Source organism: Dipodomys merriami, unplaced genomic scaffold (assembly GCF_024711535.1).
Source record: "Dipodomys merriami isolate MVZ:Mamm:240054 unplaced genomic scaffold, mDipMer1.0.p SCAF_12, whole genome shotgun sequence".
Lineage (NCBI taxonomy): Eukaryota > Metazoa > Chordata > Mammalia > Rodentia > Heteromyidae > Dipodomys > Dipodomys merriami.
In genome coordinates, this window is record NW_027202493.1 from 42,038,566 (window position 1) to 42,063,477 (window position 24,912).

At 47.1% G+C, this 24,912-nt stretch overlaps 1 protein-coding gene across 5 annotated transcripts in view; it reads left to right on the forward strand.

Moving 5' to 3' along the window:
- Ptk2b (protein tyrosine kinase 2 beta) overlaps positions 1–24,912 on the forward strand; it is a 97,978-nt gene that overhangs the window by 53,192 nt on the left and 19,874 nt on the right. For 4 of the 5 annotated variants that reach the window (XM_070016722.1, XM_070016721.1, XM_070016718.1 and 1 more), the window contains 10 exons: positions 4,367–4,607; positions 15,394–15,572; positions 16,038–16,125; positions 17,417–17,496; positions 22,368–22,430; positions 22,600–22,654; positions 23,051–23,191; positions 23,431–23,505; positions 24,018–24,119; positions 24,744–24,861. In XM_070016722.1, coding sequence (XP_069872823.1) covers positions 4,404–4,607; positions 15,394–15,572; positions 16,038–16,125; positions 17,417–17,496; positions 22,368–22,430; positions 22,600–22,654; positions 23,051–23,191; positions 23,431–23,505; positions 24,018–24,119; positions 24,744–24,861 — 1,105 coding nt within the window. In that variant the 5' untranslated portion in view covers positions 4,367–4,403. Of the gene's footprint in view, positions 1–4,365; positions 4,608–15,393; positions 15,573–16,037; positions 16,126–17,416; positions 17,497–22,367; positions 22,431–22,599; positions 22,655–23,050; positions 23,192–23,430; positions 23,506–24,017; positions 24,120–24,743; positions 24,862–24,912 lie in introns of those variants that run through there. The other variant, XM_070016723.1, reaches the window with a different exon arrangement.

The following is a 24,912-nucleotide window of genomic DNA, read 5'->3' on the forward strand; positions in this document are numbered from 1 at the left end:
ATGCCTAGTCATAGCAGTGGTGGCTGCTGCAAAGGACTGAAAGCACAGACGAAGGGCTGTGCCAGGCTGAAGGCAAAGGAAGAGTCTAGGTGACTGAAATAACAGGCCGGACCCTGTAGGACATGGTGATTGGTGGGCCAGGAGAAGCTGATTGAGATAAGAAACTGGCCTCCTCCAGGCAGCTTGGCGATGCCTGCATGTCTGTCTGCATGGGCCACATTTGATCAGATTTATCGAAGATCAATTTTTGATCACGGCTAGAATTAGACCTGGCTCCTAACTGAAGCAGGCAACCTCTCAGGCAGACCACCTTGTGTGATTCAGGTTGTGGTTTCTCATTATAATCTTTCCTGAAGAGATTTTATTATTTTAGAGAAGTTTTAAGTTTGCAGCAAAACGGGGGAGAAAGTACAGAGAGATCTTCCTATCCTTGCATACATATCCTCACATTTCACCCCAGAGTAGAATATTTATTGCAATTGGTAGTACATCACTATTCTCTAGTTCACAATGTACACCATGGTTCATTCTTATATTCAACCTTCGCACAAGGACTTGTATCCACTATTGAGAATAGTTTCACCAACCTACCATTTTCTGTGTGCTCCCCTTGATCATTCTCCCTGCCCCTCAACATCAGAAACCACTGATCATTGCCTTAACACTTGTACCTTTTCCAGAATGTCACAGAGTCCAAATCATGTAGCCTTTCAAACTGGCTTCTTTGATCTAAAAATGTGTATTTAAGGTTCCTCCTTATATTTCATGGATTGATTGCTCATTGGTTTTGGTGTTCAATAATATTCTATTAGCTAGAGACACCACAGTTTGTGTATCCACTCACCTACATCTCCATTGCTTCCATATTTTGCAATCATGAATAAAGCTGCTATAAACATCCATGTGTAGGTTTTTTGTGTAGACATGTTTTCAACTTCTTTGTATAAATACCAAGAGGCGTGATTACTAGATCATGTAGTAAGAGAATGTTTCGTCTTATAAGAAACTGCAAAGCTGTCTTCCAAAATGGCCGCACCATTGTGCACTCCACCAGCGGTGAGTGGCAGGTGCTTACATTGTGGTTGGATTTTTACCTCCTTTTAGCAACTCTAGTTGAAAAGCCCCACTGAGTGCAGCAGCTCAGGCTCAGAAGCACCCGAAGGTCTTTTCCCTAAATCCCTGCCAAACTTCACCCTGGCCCCAACTGGGCCCTGGCTTCTAAGTCCCCTGCTCTACTTCTACTCCTGCCTTCTATCACAGAAGGCTTTCTCTTCCACTCTGCTCTCTAGATAAGTAAACATGGAGTTTCCCCAGCTCTTGCCAGCTGGATCTCTTGATTTTTACTCACACATTCCTGCTTAACTATTCTCTCACACTCTTCCCAGGGTTTCCTGGTTTCCAGTTCACACGCATTGGAGTTATGACACTTTGAGTGAGGATGCTACCTGGGTTGATGAGACAGCTCTTGGGACTTCCAGAGCTGCAGACAAACCTAGCCTGCTTCGTGCGACTGCCTGGGAGCCACATGGTGTGAACTGTGGGTGTGGCTACGATGCCCTTCTTTCCAGGACCAAGTCCACAGCTCCAGCAGCACTACTGGCCCCAGGTTTCCCTTGGCCTTTGGAAGGCCAGCATGTTGAGATGGATTCATAGAGCCCTAGGATTTCTGTCTAATCAGTCCCGGCTGCTATCACAAAATGCCACAGACTGGTTGATTTATAAATAACATTTACTTCTCACAATTCTGGAAATCCAAGACAGCATGCCAGCATTGTTAAGTTTAGGTGAAAGCTCTCTTCCTAGCTGCACATCACCAGCTTGCTGCCAGAAAAGTGATCAGACGTGTTCAGGTAAAAGGACAGTACTCACATCCACGAGGGCTCCACCCTCAAGTGACTTCATCACTTCCTGATGCCACCATCTTAGGGGTTAGGTTTTGAATATTAGAGGACATAGCATCCAGTGCATTGCAGGGACAATCTAGTCACTGGAGACAGACACTGTAAGCCAGGCTACTTCCTCCCTCAGACACCAGGTTTGTAAGTCTGCCTCATGAAGACATCTTGTAAATTTACTCTTGCAAATAAATGCCAAAGGCCATTGGCCCAAGAGACACGGGGACCAGCTGTGTGTGAGGTCTGTACCTAACTACATCTAGTTTCCTGCGCGTATGCTTGACCAGAGTATATGGTCTTTAGGGACACATTTGTGTCCTCTAGTGGTATTTCTGCCATCCCCTGTGCAGTCCTCTCAGGCCTGACCATTTCAGTATTTACTGGTATTGATTCTCAACTCCCTGCTCTGCCTGGTTGTGCTTTCTGAGTTCTCCCTTGTGCAGAACTGGCTGGAGATGCTGGGAACAAGTGTGCAATGCTGAGTCTAAAAACCCCAGATCTCTCTCCCCCGTCTCTCTCTGGGTGGACATGTTCTAGGTCCCAAAGTTTCCAGCAGAACTGAATGGGAAGTGTTCTGGGGACTCCTCAACGGGCCATCTTGCCCTCCCAGGCACACATTTTCACTTTCTTGGTGTTTCCTGGGATTAATTCTCAAATAACTTCCTTCAGATTTCTTGTTATAGTTCAAAGGGAAACAGTCAGACCTTTCTCTATCACGTGGCAGAATATTGGCACACAGGACATGTTCGGTCGATGTTTGCTGAAAATTAGGGATACTTCCAGGATGGAAGGATAGCTAGTTAGTCGTACAGATAGGGCTTTAAATACAGATACACTGATAGATGTATATCACCACTATAATAATATAGATTGGACCTGCTCTTCTCCATCATTCACATCCCAAATTGTGTCTGTCTTTTTATCTCTGATCCTGGTGCTTTCCTTGTCTATGTGCCCCTGACTGAGGGACATATCTGCCTTCCCTCTTCTTTATATCTCTTTTGAGTTTTCATAATGCATTTCCTTTTAAAAATGCCTCTTCAAAGATAATGAATATCTACATCCGTCTTTTCTAGTGCCTAGCATGGAAAAGAAATAATATAGAGGGTCTGGCAGAGGCTGAGATCTGAGGATCATAGTTCAAAGTCCACCCAAGCAACAAAGTCCATGAGACTCTTATCTCCCACAAACCCCCTAAAAGCTGGAAGTTGAGCTGTGGCCGATAGTAGAGCTATAGCCTTGAGCAGAAAAACCTAAAAGACAGTGTCCAAGAACCTTGAATTCAAACCCCAGTACTGTCACAAAAAGGAAAAGGAATTAAGTATATAGAATAAAAATAAGCTATGATTGCATATTTAAAATATTTGACTGTGTTTGTGTTTCAACTTTGCCAACTGCATCATTTGTCCCAACTTCCAGGCCAAGAATTTCCCTCGGAAGTCCCAATCTTTCTAAAAAAGAGGGATCTTCTCTCCACAAGGATAGATTTAAAGATTTCAGGACAAGACCCAAGCTTGTCCTGTAGCAGTAGCCCCAGCCCAGGCTGAAAACTCCTGAGATATTTGGAACATACCAATGTCAGGCCCCAACACAGACCCATACAGAGGCAACTCTGAAGAAGGGCTTAAAGTTAGTATTTCTCCCAATGCAGAGCCTTGCTTGATACCACCAAGGCAGAGATAGAACTTCTTCGATGGTCCTGCTGGATTCAGAGGGTAGGACTGGCTTAAACTACATATCCACCATGCTTCTTTGCCAAGCCAGGCTATCAGTACTGATCTGGGATTTTTCTGGTTTGTTTTGATTTGGTTTTTGCAATACTGGGGTTTAAACTAGGAAGCAGAAGGTTGTTTTACTTCAGTTACCCTACTTGTGACAAGAGATACTCTATCAATGTTCTATTGGATCTAGACCTCTGACCCTGAAGGTGGTGACTGGTAGCTGGAGTTGAAGGGAGATGAGTCATCCAGTGATGGCCTCTCTCCCCTCCCCCAATCATGCCTGGGCCCTTCTGCCTTCTCTATTGTAGTTCCCCTGGGTTCCCATTCTTCAATCCCACTTCTCCTCAGCCTTTTCTCCTTGTCTCTGTTTCTCTCCTGCTATTTTCTAGTGTCTCGTTCCTTGCTTTTTCTGTGGTGCCTTGGAACCATGCTGTGGCCACCCCCTCTCACAGCTGCCTTTGTGAAGTGTAGGCCCCTTGCCTGGGAGCCAGCTGTGTGTGGGGGGGGGGGGGAACAGAAGGGCGGGGGGTTTCAGAAGAGATGGTTGACATGCTCGGGAGTTTGAAGTCTGGATGTTCTACCGCCTGTTTATGCAGGCTGCTTCTACTGCAGCTTCTCCCATCAAGGAAGCTGAATGTCCTTAAGAGGAGACTTCAGGAATGAGAGAATGTGTTATTTGCGTCTGTCTTGGAGCTCGGTGGGTGCCATCCACGGACTCATGTCAGGCCTGTCCCTCTGCTGCCTCTGCAGGATTGAGATGTGCCGGTCCTAGCTACTGTCTGAAAGGATGTCCGGGGTGTCTGAGCCCCTGAGCCGAGTAAAGGTGGGCACGTTACGCCGGCCCGAGGGCCCCCCAGAGCCCATGGTGGTGGTACCTGTGGACGTCGAGAAAGAAGATGTGCGCATCCTCAAGGTCTGCTTCTATAGCAACAGCTTCAACCCTGGGAAAAACTTCAAACTGGTCAAATGCACGGTGCAGACGGAGGTCCGGGTAAGTGTGGAGGCGTGTGTGCTCCCTATCGGTGTGCCCCTCCTCTCTCCTGGACACATCTGAGCAGACCTTTTTAAGCATGGCCAACTCTCTTGGACTGCTTGTGGGCAGGACGCAAGTTGGCATCAAAAGAGATCCTCCTATGGCCAGCTTCTTTAGGTGTCCAGGAGCTAGATATGAGAACCTTTGCTTGAACCTCAGATGTGATTTGGACTGATTTGGTCTTTGATCTGATTAATCTCAATCCTTTAAGTGTTATGGCATTTGAGGTTCTTCAAATGGCAATGATGATGGTGCTGGTGCTGGTGACGGTGGTGTTGACTATGGTGGAGATGATGATCTTGGTGATCACTTGACATGGCATCCTCTTGGTGAGGATGGTGATTATAGTGGCTAGTACCTTTGAAAACACCTCATATATAGTACCCCACTGACTTCTCAATGTATAGCCTTATAAAACAATATCATTATTACCTTCACTTTACACAGAAGGAAACTAAGTGGAGAGGAGCTAAGTAAATTACTAGTAAGCAGTAGAATTTGTTTTCAAAGCCAAGCAACCCATCACCATGACCTCTATTCTTAACTGATTTGGCCAGTGAAGAGATGGGATTGAAATATGTAGAGGATTTAGGAAATGGAAGTAGAAGCCCAGAGATACAGAATTGTGGAAGAGAGAGGTGTGAAGCGCTGCGGTCTTGGCTCAGCTCCATTAGCTGAGATGAAGAACACTGGAGGAGAAGCTGTCTGTGAGTGGAAAGTCCAGGAGCTTAGTCTTGTCCCTTGTTGTGCAATGGAGAGGCTTTAACATTTTCACACAGAAAGCTCAACTGAACAATGGAATATGTGACTGGAGAAGAGAATCTGTCAGGCATTGTCAGCTTCTAGCTTGTGGTTGAAGCCGTGCTATGGATAAATCATTTATGGGAGAGTACAGAGCAGTTCTGCCTTCCACTCCAAAATATTTCTGGGTGTCACCCGTGCTTGGCACTGTGCTGTCTATGGCATGAGGCATATCAGCATACCCCAGACACAGGCACACTCAAGGACAAAGCCAACATTAACTCACACCAGTGAGTGAACCTTTCCAAACCAAAGCAGGTATGCTGGCAGGGAGAAATGGACCCTGGGAGAATGTATGATATAGGAAGGTTTGTTCTCCACAGGAAAGACCAGCTTCATTACCCAGGGCTGATTTAAGGCAGCCTCTAGGGCATAATGAGCTCTAGGCCCTGCATCTTTGCCTGAGATTCTCCTAGTAGCCCCACCCCACCTTGCTCTCTCTGCTTCCTGACTTTGGACTCCCCTCCCCTCCCTTGGCCTTAATTTCCATGGATATTTTGACTTCCAACTATTTACCATCTTTCACCATCCTTCCAGTACTGAAAATGCAGCCTGTGCTGTCAGAGTTGCCAGATACATGTCTGTCCGGAAGAACCATTCAGAACTTAGCTGCGTCCAACACCCATAACTTAGTCCAGTTTGATCACAGAATCGCTGGAGATTCCTATAGCACCAGCCATGTGTGGAACAGTTATTCCATGTGGATTGGCCCATATCATGATTTTATCTTTAGTCTCAAGTTCTTTCTATGCAAATAGCCTCTGATGCTTTCTTTGTGCCATTGAAAACTACAGAACCCTGGGCTTGGTGGTGCATGACTGTAACTCTAGCCACAGGAGGCTAAGTTTGGGACCAGCCCGGGTTGCATAGTGAGACCATATCTCAAAAACCACAAAGTTGAAAAGCAATGGAAATAACCCCTAGCCTTGGTGCCCAGGAGCTAACACAACTTTGGTGGGTAGGGGAGATCCCCAAACAATGCACCAAATGAAAACAATACTTTGCTTTCCTTGATTTTTTTCCCCATTTCTCTTGCTGTTGGATAGTCATAGGAAATTATGTTTGTTTGGAAGCTCTGAACATAACAAGTGGAGGTTTATATTATTATATTTTCCTCTAAGGTGCTAATTTGCTTGTCTGGGAAAGGGGTTAAGATGAGACTTAGCAAACAACAGGTAGAGCAACACCCAGACAAGCCCACACAGGAAGTCTCCATATTTGTTCCCTCTCCTCTCCTCTCCTCTCCACTCCTCCCCTCTCCTCTCCCTTCCATTCTTTCCCTTTCCTCTCCTCTCCCTTCCCTTCCCCTCACATCCCCTCTCCTCCTTTTCCCTTTGTTCTACTCTCTTTTGAGTTAGGTATCTATGTTCTGGGTTGTTCTAGTTCCAGTTAAAACACACCATCAGAGATAACCATGAACAATGCCCCTGCAAATGCCTCAGTACCGTGACCTGGAGGACAGTGGCAGTGTCGCCTGGGTCTGCGTTGTGCTCTCTCCTTTCCCCGCCTGGCACCTGCCCAGCAGGCTGCGGTGCCTTCTCTTTCTGGCTGATTCCTGTTGACTCACTCTGCGTGCACCGGTTTCTGTCTAGCCCTGCTTCTCACACAGTAGGGCATTGAGTAGAGCTTCGATGAGCTGTGATGCAGTTCTGCGTTGCCAGCAGGGTCCTCGCATGCCACACGTCCCCAGCCAGCCTCTCCCACGCTACAAAGCCAGGGCTAGGACTTATTCTTGCTTAGTCCCGAAGCAACAAGGTACTGGGAATCTACGTTTGTGTCCCCAAAGGGACAGAAAGTGAAGCCTCCTCAAGTCCTTCCACCCTGCTCCTTCCAGAGGCCGCTCTCCCGCCACGGTGGGCTCTTAGGATGCAGGGGGAAGCCCATGAGGAAGGCAAGAGTCCCGTCATACTCGCCACCACCCATCTGAATTCAAGCCCCATAGTGCCTTTTAGAATGGCCAGAGGGACACAACCCAGATATCACGACACATGGACGCTGCCCTGTACGCCTACTTACCTGTCAGACACTGAACCTAGCTAGCTTTGAGTTTAAACCTATCACCTAGCCAGACACAGAGTATTATGCAACCCCTAATTTACACATGGAAGCCCTGGCTCTGGTGTTTGTTGGGAGGTGCTGTGGTCTGGATGTTGCTGTCCTCCTAAAAATAACTTACGCTGGAACTCAGTACTAATGGGATAACTGTTGCAAGTAGAGCATTTGGGCAGCACTTGAGTTGGGAGAGTGCAGCCTCACCGATGAGCCCAGCGTCCTATACAAGAGGCTTACAGGACCGGCCCACCTTTCCGCCACTGCTGTGAAAGCCCAGCGAGAAGTCCTATCTTAGACCCTTACCTGACATCACCTCTGCTGATGCCTTGGTCTTGAAAGTCCCCACCTCCAGAAATAAAAACATTTTGTTATAGTAACCCGTCTAACACAGCGATCGGCAACTCTCTGTGGTTGGAGGACAAGTCTCCGGCCCCCAAGTCATGAGCTTAGGTTCTTTGCTCTCAGAGAAGGCCCTACTGCTTTCCTTCAGCCGCCACGGAGGCCAGGCCACAAGGTTAGGGAGCAAGTTGTCACTTCTAGCTAAAAGAATGTCTACCCTGAAGAGAATAGATGTTTAGATTTCGGAACATGGGAGGAAGCCACAGACCTGCTCCACGGTGACATAAAAAGGGGTGTATTCACTCCTTTCTGCACCCCTCCCCCATTTCCTGTGTGTGTTCCTGGCCCCCCACCCACACAGACACCCACCCAGGCGAGCCCAGGCAGACATGCAATGCTCAATGCTGGAGGCCTTTCTGTCTCTGTAGGCTCATGACATCAGCAAGTGAATAGTCAGGTGTCTGTGCTGTTGTTTCTATTTTTGATCTGGCAGTTGCATTGCCGGATGTCCTTGATGGAGCTTTTATCACCTCAGACTGAACACTTTCTGAGTGATCAGTTATGTGCAATTAATTATTTTGTTCTTCAGTCCCTTTTTAAAAAGTAGTCTGTACATGTGTTGGGGACCAGGAACTTGTATGGCCATTGTATCTGTTTCCTACTGCTGCCATAACAGACCGTTACAGTCCTGGTAGCTTAGCATAATGGAAATTATTTTCTCATAGAGATCTCAGGCAAGGTTCCAGCAGTGCTTCACTGCCTCCAGAGGCTCTAAGATAGACTCTGCCCTTACCTCACGCAGTTTCTGATGGTTCCAGGCCTTCCTGGGTTTGTAGCATCACTCCAGTCTCTGCCTGGATCTTCACATGGCCATCTCTTCCCTCTGTGGTCTTTTATAAGGATAGTTGCCATTGGGGTTAGAAGTGACCCAGATAGTCCAAAATAACCTCATCTTGAGATCCTTAACTTAATCAGACTACCTAGACTCTTTTTCCAAGTGAGGTCTGACAGGGCTGGGAGTTAGGATATAGACATGTCTTCTAGAGACCATTCAATTCCCTGCAGCCTCTAATAAAACCACAGTGTGGGTCCTGGTTTCTATAGTCATGCACACATGGGCCAGAATGCATGATATGTAGATCTGCTGAAATAGTTAAGTAATTATCAAATGGTAGATAGTTGGGTAGTTGAACAGATGAATGGCTGTGTTCGCCAAGGAGACATCCACAGTGTCATTGCTGTCACCGTAATTGAAGAGGGCTATGGCTTCCACTGGGCTGTGGTCATGGTATTAAACAGTCCCACGCAACAGAGGAGCTTCTGGCCTGAATGTCAATGGTGCCCTGTTAAGATTCACTGATTTGAATTATGAAGCATTATATAAAATGAGTGTCTTCAGTCCCATCCCCTCACAAAAAATAACATTCTTTACCTGTCATCTTAAAGCAACCCAGGCACCCTCTGCTAAAGCTCAGAGACTCCTGGCCAACTTCAAATGAACAGTAAAGTCATCCAGGGTGGGGAGGGTCCCGACGTGGGCCAGAGGAGGCCCACAACACTTGGTACAAGACAGGATTCTCATTGGTTGCCCATGGCTATCTGCCTTATTGATAACTTTGTAGGCCTGCCAATGATGTTATACTACCCAAATGGTCCTCGGCAGATAAAAAGTTGCCCATGGCCACAAGTGTTTTAGTAGGGGAATTCTTCTTTTGAAGAAAAGTACCAGGTAGATTTACTGGTACTTTTCTGCTGGGTATTTACTATTCCTTCTTCCTCCTAAAGCGTGTACCGAGTGGTGAAAAGAACCTTGTGGTTCTTTCTCTAAGCAGAAGGGAGTTGTTTTTTCTATACTGTTTCTTCTGGCTGGACGGCCTGGCTGGCAGGACCAGCTGTGGCCACAGCCCAATCAGCTCAGAGGATCATTTTATCATTTATCATCTTTCTCCTGCCTCTGCTTCAACTCATGCAGTGCTGCCATGGCCACAGAGATCCTATGGTCCTAGCCGGATAATAGCTACCTTTTACGCACCTACTATGTGCTGATTGCACAAAATAACTATTTTATCTGTAAACTGCATGAGGTCAGCCAGTCTCAGTAAACTCTCACACTCCAAGAAATACTAGTTTTCCTCCTTAAACTCACTGGAAATAAATGTAAATCTTGACTCGCGTCTCTGGAGGAGTACCAGGAATCGTCTATCAAACTATTCTTCATGGAGCTCTGGAGCTGGAACTGACTAGGGACATAACAGGCCTTCATTGCCTTCTCTGGACCAGGCATTGGCTGCACACCACCTCCAGTTAGAAGTGGGGCCTGAGGGAGGGAAGGGGAAGTCCTGGAAGAGGTGTGGAGGCCATGGCTATCACTGCACCTCTAAAACTCGATTATGAACATGAAGCTTATTTAATAAGCCCAGTAGGGAAAAAAGATTGCTTGTTAAAATTTGATGAGCCTGAAAAATAATGAGACTATAGAGATTACCAAAGAAGTCCTATGCTGTGATAAAGAGGATCTTTTTAAATAAATATAAACTAGAAGTAATAGAGGCCTAGAACCAATAGAGGAGAGGGAAAGTGAACGGAGAAGTTGGTAGTTGGGGTGATCTTTCCCTTTCTGGAAGTATAGTCAAGTGTGACTTAATGACAGACAATGGTGGTGTTGTGTGATTTTCTTTTTTGTCCCTGTGTAACATTATTGAGTAGACACAGACTAAAACGGTGTGCTGCTCCTCGGGGATGTGGAATTCCACAGGACCATTCTCCTACATGTGGTCATCATCGACCAAAATGTCCTTAGGAGGTCCATGATCCAGTGCCACTCCTTGTGTTGAAGCCACAAGAGGAAAGGGCAGATAAGAAGAAGACAGGAAAGGGCAGTTGGAGGGCTTCACACTATCTGATAAAGCAAATAAATCAGCATTAGCCACGAAGAAAGAAAACCCACCGGAAGGCAGATGTTTGCAAGAAGGTATCAGAAGACTGTTCACGTGCAGATCGTGGTCTGTGGACAGCCTATGCACCTGCTTGTCAGTGCTGGGCAGCCCTGCGTGGGAGGCATTCCTGCAGCGGGAGGGGCTCCGGGGCGTATCTGAAAAGCAACTGATATAATTAATACTGTTTTTAAAAATCATGTTACATATAGCAATTGAGTGAGTATGTAAGCAACTTGTACTGTCACTTCTAAGGAGTGCTTTATTAATAGAGAAAGAAATATTGACTCATTAATGACAATTGATGAGCTGTGGGAAGACTGCTGATGTGGCTGCTCCCACTTAAGGGAAGCTTGTGAGAGAAGCTTCCAGATTCCCAGAGAAGAGGCTACAAGGAGCCAGGAAGGGGCTGTAGGCAGTGAGGCTAACCTAAGGGAGATGACTCTAGACCCCCAAGCTTACCCTCTCTTCCTTCACTCATATCCCCACACTGAAGCCACTTCCTTTTTCCCATCTATAAATGCAAGTTGTGCCCTAGTTGAAGGCTGGGTGCAGGCTTCAGAGCCTTCTAGCTATTCTCTGCTTGGGGAGCACATGACAGACACTTGCTGATGGTTTCTCTGAATGAAGAGCCAAGCTGTGGGTGGATAGGACAAAAGGAGAGTATTGTGGGGAGGAGACTGCCCAGGGGCCTAAAAGGAGGTGTCAAAATTGGATTCCTACTCTTGCTGGTGTGTGATGCTGAAGTTCCCACGTGTGTGTGTATGTGCGTATGTGCATGTGCACACATGCATGTATGCACATGCACATATGATGGTACCAGAGTTCCAACTCAAGGCCTCGCCATATCTCTACTTGCTTGCTTGACTGTCACTCTACCACTTGACTCATGCTTCCAGCCCAGCTTTTTGCTGATCATTTTGGAGATAGAGTCTTACGGACTTTTCTACCCAGGCTGGCTTCAAACTGTGATCTTCCATAGCTACTGTTATAGGCGTGACCCACCAGTGCCCGGCTGTTATCACTCTTTCTATGTCACTTTTAGGCACTGACCTTGTTACACTTGAAGGATAGACACTGCAAGGCAGCTCTGACACAATGCAATTCCTGAGTTAACATAGACTTCATAGGTTGGAGACTCAGTCCACAAGATACCCACCCTCTTTGCCCCCAGTCACAAGCTCCAGAGTTCCCATACTGCTGACTAGCTATGAATTTGGGGGTTCCTACCATCCTCAGATCCCATACTTTGCTAGAACAACACATAGAACTCAGGAAAATACTACCTTCAAACTATAGATTAGAACCAACTGATGGTGGAGTGCATAGCTCAGAGTCTGAGAATATCCCAAACAGGAAGCCTCCATGTCTTAGGGATGTGTCCCTTCAGATACATCAATATGTACCACCAATAAAATGCTTGCCTGCACATCAGGGTCTAGAGTTTTATTATGTGAGTGTGGTTGATAGATAGATGGATAGATAGATGGCCATACAAGTGGACTTAATGTCCCCTCCCATCGCCCAAAGCCAGGCTGGCTGTTTAGCCCTCTGATCACATGGCTGGTCTTTCCTATCTAAAACTGAAAACCCCACCAGATGCCAGGTGATTAGCTGTCATGGCCCAGGAAGCCGACATAAATGACAATGGCAATTCTATCACTTGGAAAGTTCCAAGATTTGGAGGCTCCCCACAGCCTGAACCAAGGACAAAGATCAATCAAATTCTTCTTGATCCAATTTCAGCTGTCATATGGTCAATCGATTTGTTACAATGATAGAAAAATAATTCATAATTCATTTGGGAAGCCAATAACCAGTCCTGAGCAAGTGAAGATCTATATGAACAACAACAAAATAATTTTACCTCTACCTCACACGTATACAAGCATATATAGTTGTACAGACCTATGTGGATTACAGACCTAAAACTATAAGTTAAAACCATGAAACTTATAAAAGAAGACAAAATATGTTCATGACTTGGGGACAGGCAAAGATTTCTTAGGATGCAGAAAGCCATAAAAAAAAGTTGATAGCTTAAAATCAAAAGATACTAATAGGGAAATGTGTAACAAGCACGCAAGCCCACAGATATGAAGAAAATATTCAAGAAGCATACCATATTTAGAATGTCTATTACTCAATAATAAAACCATAACAGAAAAAAATGGTTAAACTCTTCAGATACTTCACAAAAGAAGGTATATGAATGGCCAATAAACATATGAAAACATGCTCAATATAATTTGTCATCAGGGAGATGCAAATTAGAGTAAACAAGATATTGTGTGTTCATACACACACACATGATAGATAACAAATGTTATTGGAGACATGTAACAGGACTCTCATGTCACAATGGATATATAAAGTGGAATCACCTTTGATTCAGTAATTCTACTTCTCAGGATTTACTGACAGGAAATAACATATATACATTAAAGTACTTATATGAATAAATTCCATAATCATCGAGGTTAGAAATAGTCCAGGTTTGTAGGAGTAGGGGGTGCTAAATATACATATTGTGGTTTGTTTACCAGAAAGAACTCCACCCGCAATATAAACAAAGTCCTGACACACCCAACAATGAGACTGAATCTATGTCTATAAGCACTAAGAGAAAACCTCTGTATGTTAATATTGCTATCTAGATGGTGGCCGAACTTAGTGAAACTGGAGGAAGGGAGTGTGGCCAATGAAGGCTGACTAAGACGATTTTCTGGGAATCTGGAAAGCTCTGCATCTTAATTAGTGTGTGGGATACACAAGTGTATTCATGTGTCAGAACTGTACAGATGAAATGTGTGCATTTTATTGTACATACATTTTACCTTAAAAGAAGAACTGTAAAAAAATAATGAGTCATGGTTTGGGAGTAGGCAGTATAGATGAAGCAAGATTGGCAGAATGTTGGTCATTGTTGAAGCTGGGCTGTATGTGCAAGGAAAGGTTAATTTCCTCTCCTATTTGCCTTGCATGTAGTTGATATTTTCAATAGTAAGTCTCACAGTGGGGTTACTGAAGGAATTAGACGTTAGCTTGGTAGGTTTCAACTGGGGACAGAGAAAGTTCCATACATCCACACCAGAGGCAGGATTACAGTTGGAGCTCAGGAGGGAAAGAGGGGTTCTGGGTAAACTGTCAGCATAGCGATGTGGACAGAACAGGGCAGAAGGTGGAGACAAGGCCCAAAAAGAAAGTGTACGTTTCACAACCTTGACCCCATCCTCTTATCTACATTGCCCTTCCTGTGGTTACCATAGACCATACCTTCTTCTTTCACCCTCCTCCCCTCCCCTCCCCACGCCACCAGGCTTCTGTCCTACCCATCCTGTTTCCTGATTGAGAGTCATTTCCCCGCCAGGATCCTCTAGCTTCACCCATCTACAGAGTCTGAGAAGGCTGGCAAGGGGCAGCTGGACCCAGACGTGTAGATTCCCACACTGATGCACAATCAGGCATCGTTCCAAACCTGTGTTGAATAATAGTTTGAGGGTTTCTTCTAAGAAAAAATGGAATACCTCCTTCTTTTTGTTCTAAATAAGGAATAATTGCTTTTTACTTACTAAATTAGTCAACTTCTTGAAAGGCATGCTAGAAAAACATAATGTCTCAGAAGCTTCCTGAATCATCCACCCTCCAGGCTTGGTGATGCAAATACATTCAACAGATAGGGGGCGTCTTCCGGTTATTAAACTTGAACCACTGTTCTGTCCAAAGTGAGCTAGTTCCCCAGTGTATGTGGAACTACATGCGAAACCGGGGTTCAAATAGTACCAGAGTGTTTTCAGAGCTAGTCTCGGCCTTACTGATAGGCTTCTGGACAGCTGTCCATTAGGCAGTACGGTTAATCCAACTCTAGCTCCAGGCTAGGAAGCTGTGGTATCAGACTCTAGTCAGGTGGCCCACTGAACTGCTGGGTGACAAGAAAACAGAACAAGAGGGTGTCTTCTTTTTAAGCTCTCCATTTCCTGTGGCCATCCTTAGAGTGCGTAGACAGTGCCGCTCAATTTCTTGATGTGGGTCTTGTCTTTCCTTCTTATCCTGCCTCACCAGTCACGAAGTCAGCTTAACCTAGTAGTGATACTCACAGGCCAGTAGACCAGGGTGCAGAATCCCAGTTCAATGCCTTGAACTGTATACCTACATCAGTTTCCTCATGAGGCATTTAAGGACGGTGATAATCTGTTTACGTCCCTGCGTTTGTGGACTCAGGGAAATCACATGTGCAAAGTACCAATCAGTGCCTGGACCAGCACTCAGTCGTGTTAGCTGAATTGGAAACCATTCAGAAGTTGCTTTTGGTGTGGCAGATGCTCAGCAACCATTAAGTGATTTGATTGGTACATGGTGCAGTGCAATAGCTCAGAATCTGTGTTCTCTGCTTTTTGTCCTCACTTCCAATATCTGCTTCTCCTTCCTTTATCTCACGTTGCCTGATTGTTCACTTATCAGACAGAATCTACTGTGTACCATGTCCCCTCACACTGAATGCTAGAGAATCAGAGCAAGTAAGACAGAGCCCACCCTAGCCAACTCACAAGGGGAAGGGTACATGAGGACAGGGTCTCCCGCAGCACGCACTCCTGAGTCATAGCCTCACTCTTCCGTAGGAGATCATCACCTCCATCCTACTGAGTGGACGGATTGGACCCAACATACAGCTGGCCGAGTGCTACGGCCTGAGGCTGAAGCACATGAAGTCGGATGAGATCCACTGGTTACATCCGCAGATGACAGTGGGCGAGGTACAAGACAAGTATGAATGTCTACACGTGGAAGCTGAGTGGAGGTAGGAATGGAGCCCTCCCTTTCAGTACTCGCTAACATCAGAATCTATTTTTTAAACATATCTGGGCAGCATTCTAACCTTAGTCCTCACATTGTGTCCGATGCATGTATATTCAAGGCATAACATGAGCTCCCAATGAATCCTCATCCCAGACAAGATGCCATTGGTGCTGTGGTGAAGGTGGAGAGCCCCAGTAAGGGTCTATGAACCTAAAGAAAACAGGTGCAATGAAGGAGGAGAGATGAAGAATCAGGATTAGCTGTGACTACTGCTTGCTGTCCACCTCATATAGCTTTCCACCCAGCCACAAATTAGGGAAAGAAAAAACAATATTGATAGGCAGCAAGGCACCTCCTGAGTAGACCTTCAGTACTGGGAGAATTGTTTCTTTCCCATAGGCCTCACTGCTTCCTTGAGATTCCAGTTTCTCTTTGTCAACCAGAGTATCTGTCTGTCATGTTGCAGGTATGACCTTCAAATCCGTTACCTCCCCGAAGACTTCATGGAGAGCCTGAAAGAAGACAGGACTACGCTGCTTTACTTTTACCAACAGGTGAAAAAGTACCCCAGAGTCTCATTGTACCTTAAATATTGAACACCATCCATCTGTCTATCCATCACTTCATTCATTTCACCATATATCCATCATCCTTCTACTCATCCTCCATCTATCAATCCATTCATGGACCCATCCATCCCCATCTATCCACCCATTCATCATCCATCTCTCCACCCACCCATCCATCATCCATCTTTCCATCTGTCATCAACATATCCATTTATCTACCCATCCATCAACCATCTATCCATCATATATCTATACCTTCATCCACTAATCCATCCACCTATCCATCATCTCTACTGGGAAATGGAAAGACAAAGCCCATAGTCTGGAATCACCATCTAGGAAGTTTTTCTTCAAGTCATTCCCTGGGCCTCGATCAGGAGCTCCAACCCAGCTTCCTCTCAGTTGTTCACATGCAGGCTAACTTGTTCCATGTGCTCCCAGCTCCTCTTAGACTTCCGTGGAAGTCTGGGAGGCCTCGGTAGTGAGGCAGCAAGAGTAAGTTAACACACAGACTCTGAGGTCTGACATGCTTGGTTCCCAGCCCAAGGCTGCTACTGACTAACCTAGTATTCCCAGGGACTTCATTTACCTGTAAGATGCTGTTTCCTCTTCCTATTATACTTATTGGGCTTATATGAGAGCCAATGATTATTGATGGTGTGCTGAGCCATTAGCCCTGATTGTGGTACTTGCCAATTCCGATGGTGTAAATATTCCCACGTTATGCCACCAGCTCACAAAATTTTGTACAGAAATTTTGTACAGGCTATGAAGTTTCTGAGCTATTTAAGCCTCACTGACAGACCATCAGACTAAATGAGTGCTCAGCACAGGACCTGCATAGAGTCTGCCAGGCAGTGTGAGCTGCACACATCCATTTCTATTGGCCTTATCTCCCTCCTGTATCTTCCCCCTGATTTACTAGATAGCACATATCCCTTGGACCACAGGAGACATATTTCCGCTTATGAGCACGGCTTTGGGTAAATTACTGATTCCACCCCCCCCAATCTGTGTCTCTGAGTGGGGGTTCAGAGAGGATCTGACTTAGGGAAAACTATACGAAAGGGAGGCTTGCACCCCTCTTCCCGGGGTCCCAGGGGAGCAAAGCTGAGAAGCGGGCTCTTTCTGCTTCCCATCCTCATCCTTGTCCTGTGATGTCTGTGGTAGGATGGCTGTGAATTACAGCTCAGGGGCCAGAAATTACAGCCATGGGGCCTCTGCACAGGGAAGGAAAGTGTGGACATGAGCTTGACCTTTGGCCTTTCTCCACCAGCTCCGGAGTGACTACATGCAGTGTTATGCCAGCAAGGTCAGCGAGGGCATGGCGCTGCAGCTGGGCTGTCTGGAGCTCAGGTAGGTGGCCCCAAGGTCTCTCCTGAAAGAGAACTGTGCTAGGATCTAGGCTGGCTGGGTCCTTCCTCCCCTCCAGGGTAGGAAGCAAAAGTGGGTATGTGAGAGCCAGGGGCAGGAGAAAGCAAAGAGTGTGGAGTTTGGAGATGCAGGGGATCTGGCAGAATGGAAGGGAGAGAACCTTCTCTCTGCTTCTCTCCTGACTTCCTCCGTCTTCCCTTGCCCTGGCCTCCAGGCTGCCTGTGCTTCTGAGAATCATCCATTGTCACCGCTGCCACTCAAATAACTCAGCCAGTGCTTCGGGGGTAGCAGGCTGGGTCCTGGGCTGTTCCCACGTAGGATCCAGCTGTGTGGCCCACTGCTGTGTCCCCAGCTCCAGGAGGCACTCAGTGCACATGTGTGCAATGAGCACATTGGCTAGCAATGTCTTCAAATTCACCATGTTGGGATGTAGCCCACGTGTACACAATGAACACCTCTGAGGCAGAACAAATATGTATCTTCCAGTCTTCCAGGTGGATAGGATCCATAGAAACCTTGCAGGAAGAGGGGATTTGAATTGCTCCTGGAAGGAAAGGAAAGATTTTCATTTGCAGATAATGGCAGGAGTTGGGGCAGGATTCTGGGTGATTGGAGCCCAAAGATGGGTGAAAAGAAAGCCTAGACTGGAGAACCATGAAGGAGCTTAGAGTAAGAAGATGATGTTCGCAGTGGAAGCCACCACCATTAGTGGTGGCCACCACGGTCTAATGAGGTCATTCGAATGATAGGACAGGATTAGAATGTCAGTTAAGAAACTAGACCTCACTCCTGGCCATCGGGGAGCCATTGATTGCCCTTAGGAACCAAGAGGAGGAATAAGATAAACCTTTGCTCTGGCCTTTCTGTGACTAAGGCCGCGCTAGTGAGTCTCACCGTCACCTGCCTGTCCCCCCTCCTCCCTGCTCTGTACCCCTTACCTGTCTCAGATTTCAACATCATCTGGGTGCAGATCATAGCTACCAGGAGTTCATACAGGTGCAGTCCCCACGCCATTGAATGCTGCTCTGGTGGACCCAGATGGGACTGGGGAAAGCGCATTTATGGCCAGCCTCCCAGGCAGTCTGGATGTAGGCAGCCCCTTGGGAGTTACTGGGAGACCCATTGAGACCTTTGCCAGGAGAGCAGTGACCAAGGGGTACTGCTGGCTTGCTGAACCTGCATTCCAGGGGTGGGGCGTCTGACTCTAACGTTACGTTACCAGAGGGTAGAGCTCTGCTGCTAGTGCTACATGCTGGGTCTCCGAGAGCAGGCTGAGAGGGCCTCTGCTGAGGAGTGTGAGACAAGATGGGGGAGGAGTCCCACTTTCACTTCAGTGTCTCAGACTGCTGGCATTTGTGACGCAACATGCCCAGGACATTCCCCAGGGTTCCTCGTTGCCTTACACTTGGTGGCACGGTCTCTCAACCAGCAAGGGAGCACTGGGGTCCTGCAGCCCGCCTCCATGCCCCTGGAGTGACCTTCGGAGCTCAGTGCTGGTGGACCAGCAACAGTGTGTGGAGGTTACTTCGCTCCTTGAGCCAGTGCTGACCTATAAGCCTCAGTACATCCTAGCCTTCCCCTCCGAAGCTAGGCAATTCCGCAAGGCTTTCCTTTCCCTTTTTATGTGTGGATCTCATCTGAAGCACTGCAGTATCACTTTGAGTTTCCAATAAGTCAAAAGCAGCACAGAAACTCCATAAGGAGATTAAGATTCGGTGTCTCCTTTTCTTTTCATTCCTAAAAACTGAACCCAGGGGCTGATGCCTAATAGGCAAGTGCTTCACTGCTGAGTGGCAGCCCCAGCCTTCTAGTTCACATTTACCAATTCTGAGCTCATCTCCAAACCACTATTGGTTGCATCTTAAGAATCAAGCACGGTGCTGATAGCTGGAAAATCAGCAAGCACCTGATGTAGCTGCCGAGCAGGCTTGGCAGGATCGGCAGTCTCACAGTGTCTGCTTTTCCTGATCAAGGAAGGACTGTTCCCAAACCCACACTCGTTTCAGCAAATAACCTCCTGCTTCTGATCTCCTGAGAAACAGCAGAATAGATGTTCCTGTTCTTTCCTGGGGTCCACTGAGGTACAGGGATGTGATATTCAACAGAGGACTTGGGAAAGACCTGTGTCAACCCAAGAAGATTTGGGGCCTCGTAATGCTTAGATATGACAGATATAGATTACAACTACCTTTAATAGGTACACTTCCAAACATCAGACCATAAAGCCAAGGCTTTCAGACGTGTGGCTCTCTCTTAAACCATGTGAGCAACAGCTTCTTGTCATTGCTAATATCACAGATTGTGTAACCTATCTACAGACATGACTTTGCTAGGATAAAAAGTAACCTCTCCTTTCCTGGCTTAAAGAAGAGGTATGAGATGGGAGCTGTAATCCAAGCTACTTGGGAAGCTGAGATGATTGGGGACTGCAGTTCAGGGCCAGCCTAGGCAGAAAGAAAAGTCTGATACCCTCTTCTCAACAAGAGCTGAATTCAGTGGTTTGTGCCTGTTTTCCTAGCAATCAGGAAGCCTAACATAGGTAGATTGTGACCAGGCTGCATGCCCAGGAAGGAAGATAGACTCTACCTAAAAAAAAATCAGCTAGCAAAACTCAGGGCTGGAAGTGTGGCTCATTGGTAACAGTGCCCACTTGGTAAGCATGAGACCCTGGTTCAAACCCCATTACCACCAAATAAAAAAGTGTGGTAAGCATACAAGATACATGGATTCGTGATGTGAGTCCTCTGCGGACTCAGTTCCTATCTGAGCTGGTTTTTCATTAACTTATTACTCTCTGGCCCTTTATAAACCAATTTAAATTAGGCACTTTTTCACATATATTATTTTATCTAAATACCACACTACATTAGAATGTGAACTTCCTATAGCCTGCATGCTGGAAGTTTGTCTAAGGAACCAAATAAAACTTGTCCCTACTGACCTGAGACAACCAAGCATATCACCCACCCTGAGTCCTAGGCAGTTCTGACTTGAAAAGTGAAAGTACAACCCAAAGCTTGTTAAGTAACTGAATATAGATTACAGAGCAAATATTTGCCTAGCCTTGCTTCCCTAGACATGGGGGCTTGTAGTTTATTTATTAACATTGTTAAGAAGCGACTACCCAGAGTTCAACCCAAAATAAAAGTATTTTCAGCCAAAAAAAAAAAAAAAAGAAGCGACTACCTTTTTGCTCTTTGGGAGAAAAAGACAATCAAGTGAAGTTTGCATGGATGTGTCTGTCTTCTCTCCTGTCCTTACCCCAGCCCTCATTCCCAACCCCCGACCCCCATCAGTCATAGCCTGCACCTGAACAGACTGCTCCAGCTGGCGCTGCTGCTCAGCAGTGCAGGCTGGGACTGGGGAGAGCCGGCTGGCATTGGAGGGTGTTCCTGGCAGGTGCAGCGTGGCTCAGTGACAGGGCTGGTGTGGATTTGGGCTAGCTGGGAGCTGGCTGACACATGAGACGGCTCTTAGCACGGAAGGCCGTGACGCTCACTCTGGGAAGAGCAGGTCTGATAAGTGACAGTGACTTGTTCTCATTCTTTTGCCCCAAGTGTTAGAAACCAAAGTGTGGTGTACACTTCAGCAGGGGGCAGCTCTGTCCTGGGAGCTCTGACTGACCTCAGGCTGGGAGTGAGCTCTGCAAGCCGCAGCCAGGAGACTGGGACGGCTTACCAGGGTTAACTGAGCCTCTTCTCCATGCAATGCCAGTGTTAACTGAGCCTCTTCTCCATGCAATGCGAGTGTTAACTGAGCCTCTTCTCCATGCTATGCGAGTGTTAACTGAGCCTCTTCTCCATGCAATGCGAGTGTTAACTGAGCCTCTTTTCTATGCAGTGGTTTCCATTCACTTCCTTCTCAGTCATTCTAAGGTTTCTATTAATTTTAAAACTGTCAATTTTAAAAACTTGTCCACCCTTGTGTTTAGCTAACCCTCAGTCTTTACATTCACTATCTAACTATCCTTGCATTCTGCATTCTTTGAGCACTGGTCTCAGTCCACCGATTCACTAAGCCATAGCCACCCACCAGGGACTCTGAGAGTTCCCTGTAGGGAAACAGGTCTCAGTTACAGTTTTCTTCCTCTTCCTCATCTCAGCCTAGTAAATTCTTCATTTAAAAAATGGTGCTTGTAAATATATAATAATTGTATTTACAGGTATCATTTCAAAATCCTTCCTCTAGCTTTTTGAAATGTACACTAGTTTATTCGGAGTTCCAAACATACCCTTACTCTAGGAAGCACCCAGTATAGTATAGTCAGAGACACCATTTAGTTACAAGTTTTTTAGAATTTTTTTTTTTTTTGGGTCCGGTTGTGGAGCCTGAACTCTGGGCCTGGGCACTGTCCCTCAGCTCTTCAGCTCAAGGCTAGCGCTCTACCACTTGAGCCACAGTGCCACTTCCGGCTTTTTTTTTCTTTTTGCTTATGTGGTGCTAAGGAATCGAACCCAGGGCCTCAGGCATGCCAAGGCAAGCGCTCTACCACTGAGCCACCTTCCCAGCCCCTAGTTACAAGTTTTTAAGGACAGGCCAGACGTGGTGCCCATGATCCCAGTGGGAGGTAGAGTTAGGAGGATCATGATTTGAGACCCCCAAAAAGTTAGTGAGACCATATCTCAAATACCAAGCCATGCCTCCTAGAGCCCAGGGCTAGAATCTTTTCTAGGAATGAAATTTCCTCACAGCTTTTAAAATTCTTGATTTCATGACTTTCCTTTCTCCTTTCCAGAGACCCCCACACCTGTCAGGGAAGAAGGGATCTAGGCTAACACCTGGGCACTGGTGTCCTGCTGGCAGCCTCTCGCTCTAGCCATCAGCCCTCTTCTCCATGACTTTTCTTTTTCCAGGCGGTTCTTCAAAGACATGCCGCATAATGCACTTGACAAGAAGTCCAACTTTGAGCTCCTGGAGTAAGTTCTGCATCAGCCCCTGCTCTTCCTTTCCTTATCTCCAATGCCTGACTTCCTATCACCACCAGAGCCTATCTGCCCAGCCCCCAAGGATACCTCCTTCCTTCCAGTTGCCCAGGAGTTTGGGGTATGAAAGAAGTCAAATGCTGCTCCCATTTATTTCTTTCAGAAAGGAAGTAGGCCTGGACCTGTTTTTCCCAAAGCAGATGCAGGAGAACTTAAAGGTAAGAAAGCCAGAGGTTGAGGCCCAGGGGCCCCTTTGTGTAGGTCCCCAAGACTAGAGCTAGGGGATCAGGCCGGCACTCTCAGAGAAGCCTGGGCTGTGGATAAAGGACAGCGAACGTACTTTGGCTGGGAATTGGGATGGGATACCTTGGGCTCCAGCAGGCCTTGGATGCTGACCCAGTTTGTGTCCTGAGCCCTGGGATGCCATCTTTCCCACCGCCCTCCTAGAGTCAGAGTGACCCTCCCTGAGATGCCAGGGAACAGATCCTGGCTTCAGTCAGGGCAGGGGCCCTGGGGGCCACTCCCACAGTGGCCAGCCTCTCAGCGGGACCTAGGGAAGAAGGCCATGCTCAGAAGGAGAGGGCCTGGCTCAACATCGCTCCACTCCTCCCCAGCCCAAGCAGTTCCGGAAGATGATCCAGCAGACGTTCCAGCAGTATGCCTCGCTGAGAGAGGAGGAGTGTGTCATGAAGTTCTTCAACACCCTCGCTGGCTTTGCCAATGTCGACCAGGAAACCTACCGCTGTGAACTCATTGTAATGACTTGCTCTCCTTACCTGCTCCTGGGCCTGATTTCCAGGCCTCTTGGGACGCGGGGGTGAGGAGTAGGCAGGGAGCTGAAGGGTGGCCTCCAGCTCTGGGCCGGGTGTCAGGAGGAGCAAGCTTTGTGGCTGGATTTACGTTAGGAGAGCTGTGTCTCGCTTCATGAGCTTTAGATTTCTGGATAGGGGTTGATAGAACAGGAGTGAGAGTCTCTCCTCTCTTTATATTCCAGCAAGGATGGAACATCACTGTGGACCTGGTCATCGGTCCTAAAGGCATCCGTCAGCTGACTGGTCAAGATACAAAGGTAGAGAGAGCCCAGGGCTCTTCTCCTTTGTCTGCCTCCTCTCCTGTGTCATGATAAGTGTTTTTTTTCTTTCCGTTACTGAGATCAGAGACCCCATAAGGCCATGCTCTGGGCATGAGTTCTGGGAGAGAGAATTTGGGGATTGCAGCATGGGGCAGATGGTTCTTTACTTTCCTGTGACTTTGTTCTGCTCAGAGAAGGGCAAGGGGGGGAGAAGGCTGCTGCTGGGGCTCTCGCAGCTCAGAGACAAGAGTTGCTCCTTCCATGGCAAGATAAGGTGGTGACTCTGGGGACACCGGTCTATTTCTGGCTCTGCTGACAGCATATGACCTTGGACTAGTCCTGGCTTTCTCCAGACCTCCTTGTTTCTGCTGCTTGGAATAGATGATCCTTCCAGCCTTGTTCTCTTTTTCCCAGCCCCTTGTCGTTCTCATCCCGACCCTGACTGTCCTGCTCACCCAGCTGCCTCCTCTGTGGTGGGATGAGCCTCAGTACCCCTTCCTCTTCCACAGCCCACCTGCCTGGCTGAGTTCAAGCAGATCAAGTCTATCAGGTGCCTCCCACTGGAGGAGGGCCAGGCGGTCCTGCAGCTGGGCATTGAAGGGGCCCCCCAGGTGAGCTCTGGGGACCTGGGGTTGTCATTCAGGTGAGGACCAGCTCCAGACAGCCTGGCGTGCAGTCTCGGCTTTGGATTTGTAAAGAAAACTGTACCCAGTTCCAAACAAAGCACTGGGATGGTGATCTATTGTGAGGAAAGTCAGGAAATGACATTACTATTATTTTAATGACTGGAAAGAAGTAGATAAAGATTTTAAGTCAGGTCAAGGTGACCAGAAATCAGGTGCAAAAAAAATAAAAATAAAAATAAAAATGAAGGCCTACATTCACCAAGTGAATAATGACCCAAAAAGCAAGACCTGGGACTGCAGGCATTGTCTCTCCTGTCCCCAGTCTGTGCCTGCCCTGTCCCGCCCACTTCCCACTTCATCTGCTTGTGCATACTGACACCCACAGGGTGCAAGTTATTGTGAGTGACTCAGAGCAGAAAAATTGAGACCCAGTCCTGCCTGCCTGGTCAAGCGGTGACCAGTGCGCCCCCTGGTGGCTGTCTCCAGGAATGAGAGCCGTAGCTCGGGAGCAGAGGAGGGTACAGGTCCTGCAGCCTCTAATCCAGCCCTGTGAGATGGACCTCAGCCAAGGCTCTGGGGTCTCATCCTTGCTTGGCTTCTTCTCTTCAGTCTTTGTCCATCAAAACCTCATCCCTGGCAGAGGCCGAGAACATGGCGGACCTCATAGATGGTTACTGCCGGCTGCAGGGGGAACACAAAGGCTCACTCATCATCCATCCCAAGAAAGGTGGGTTTTCTCTAAAGGCAGAGTGGGCAGAGAGTGGATAAAATCACAGCC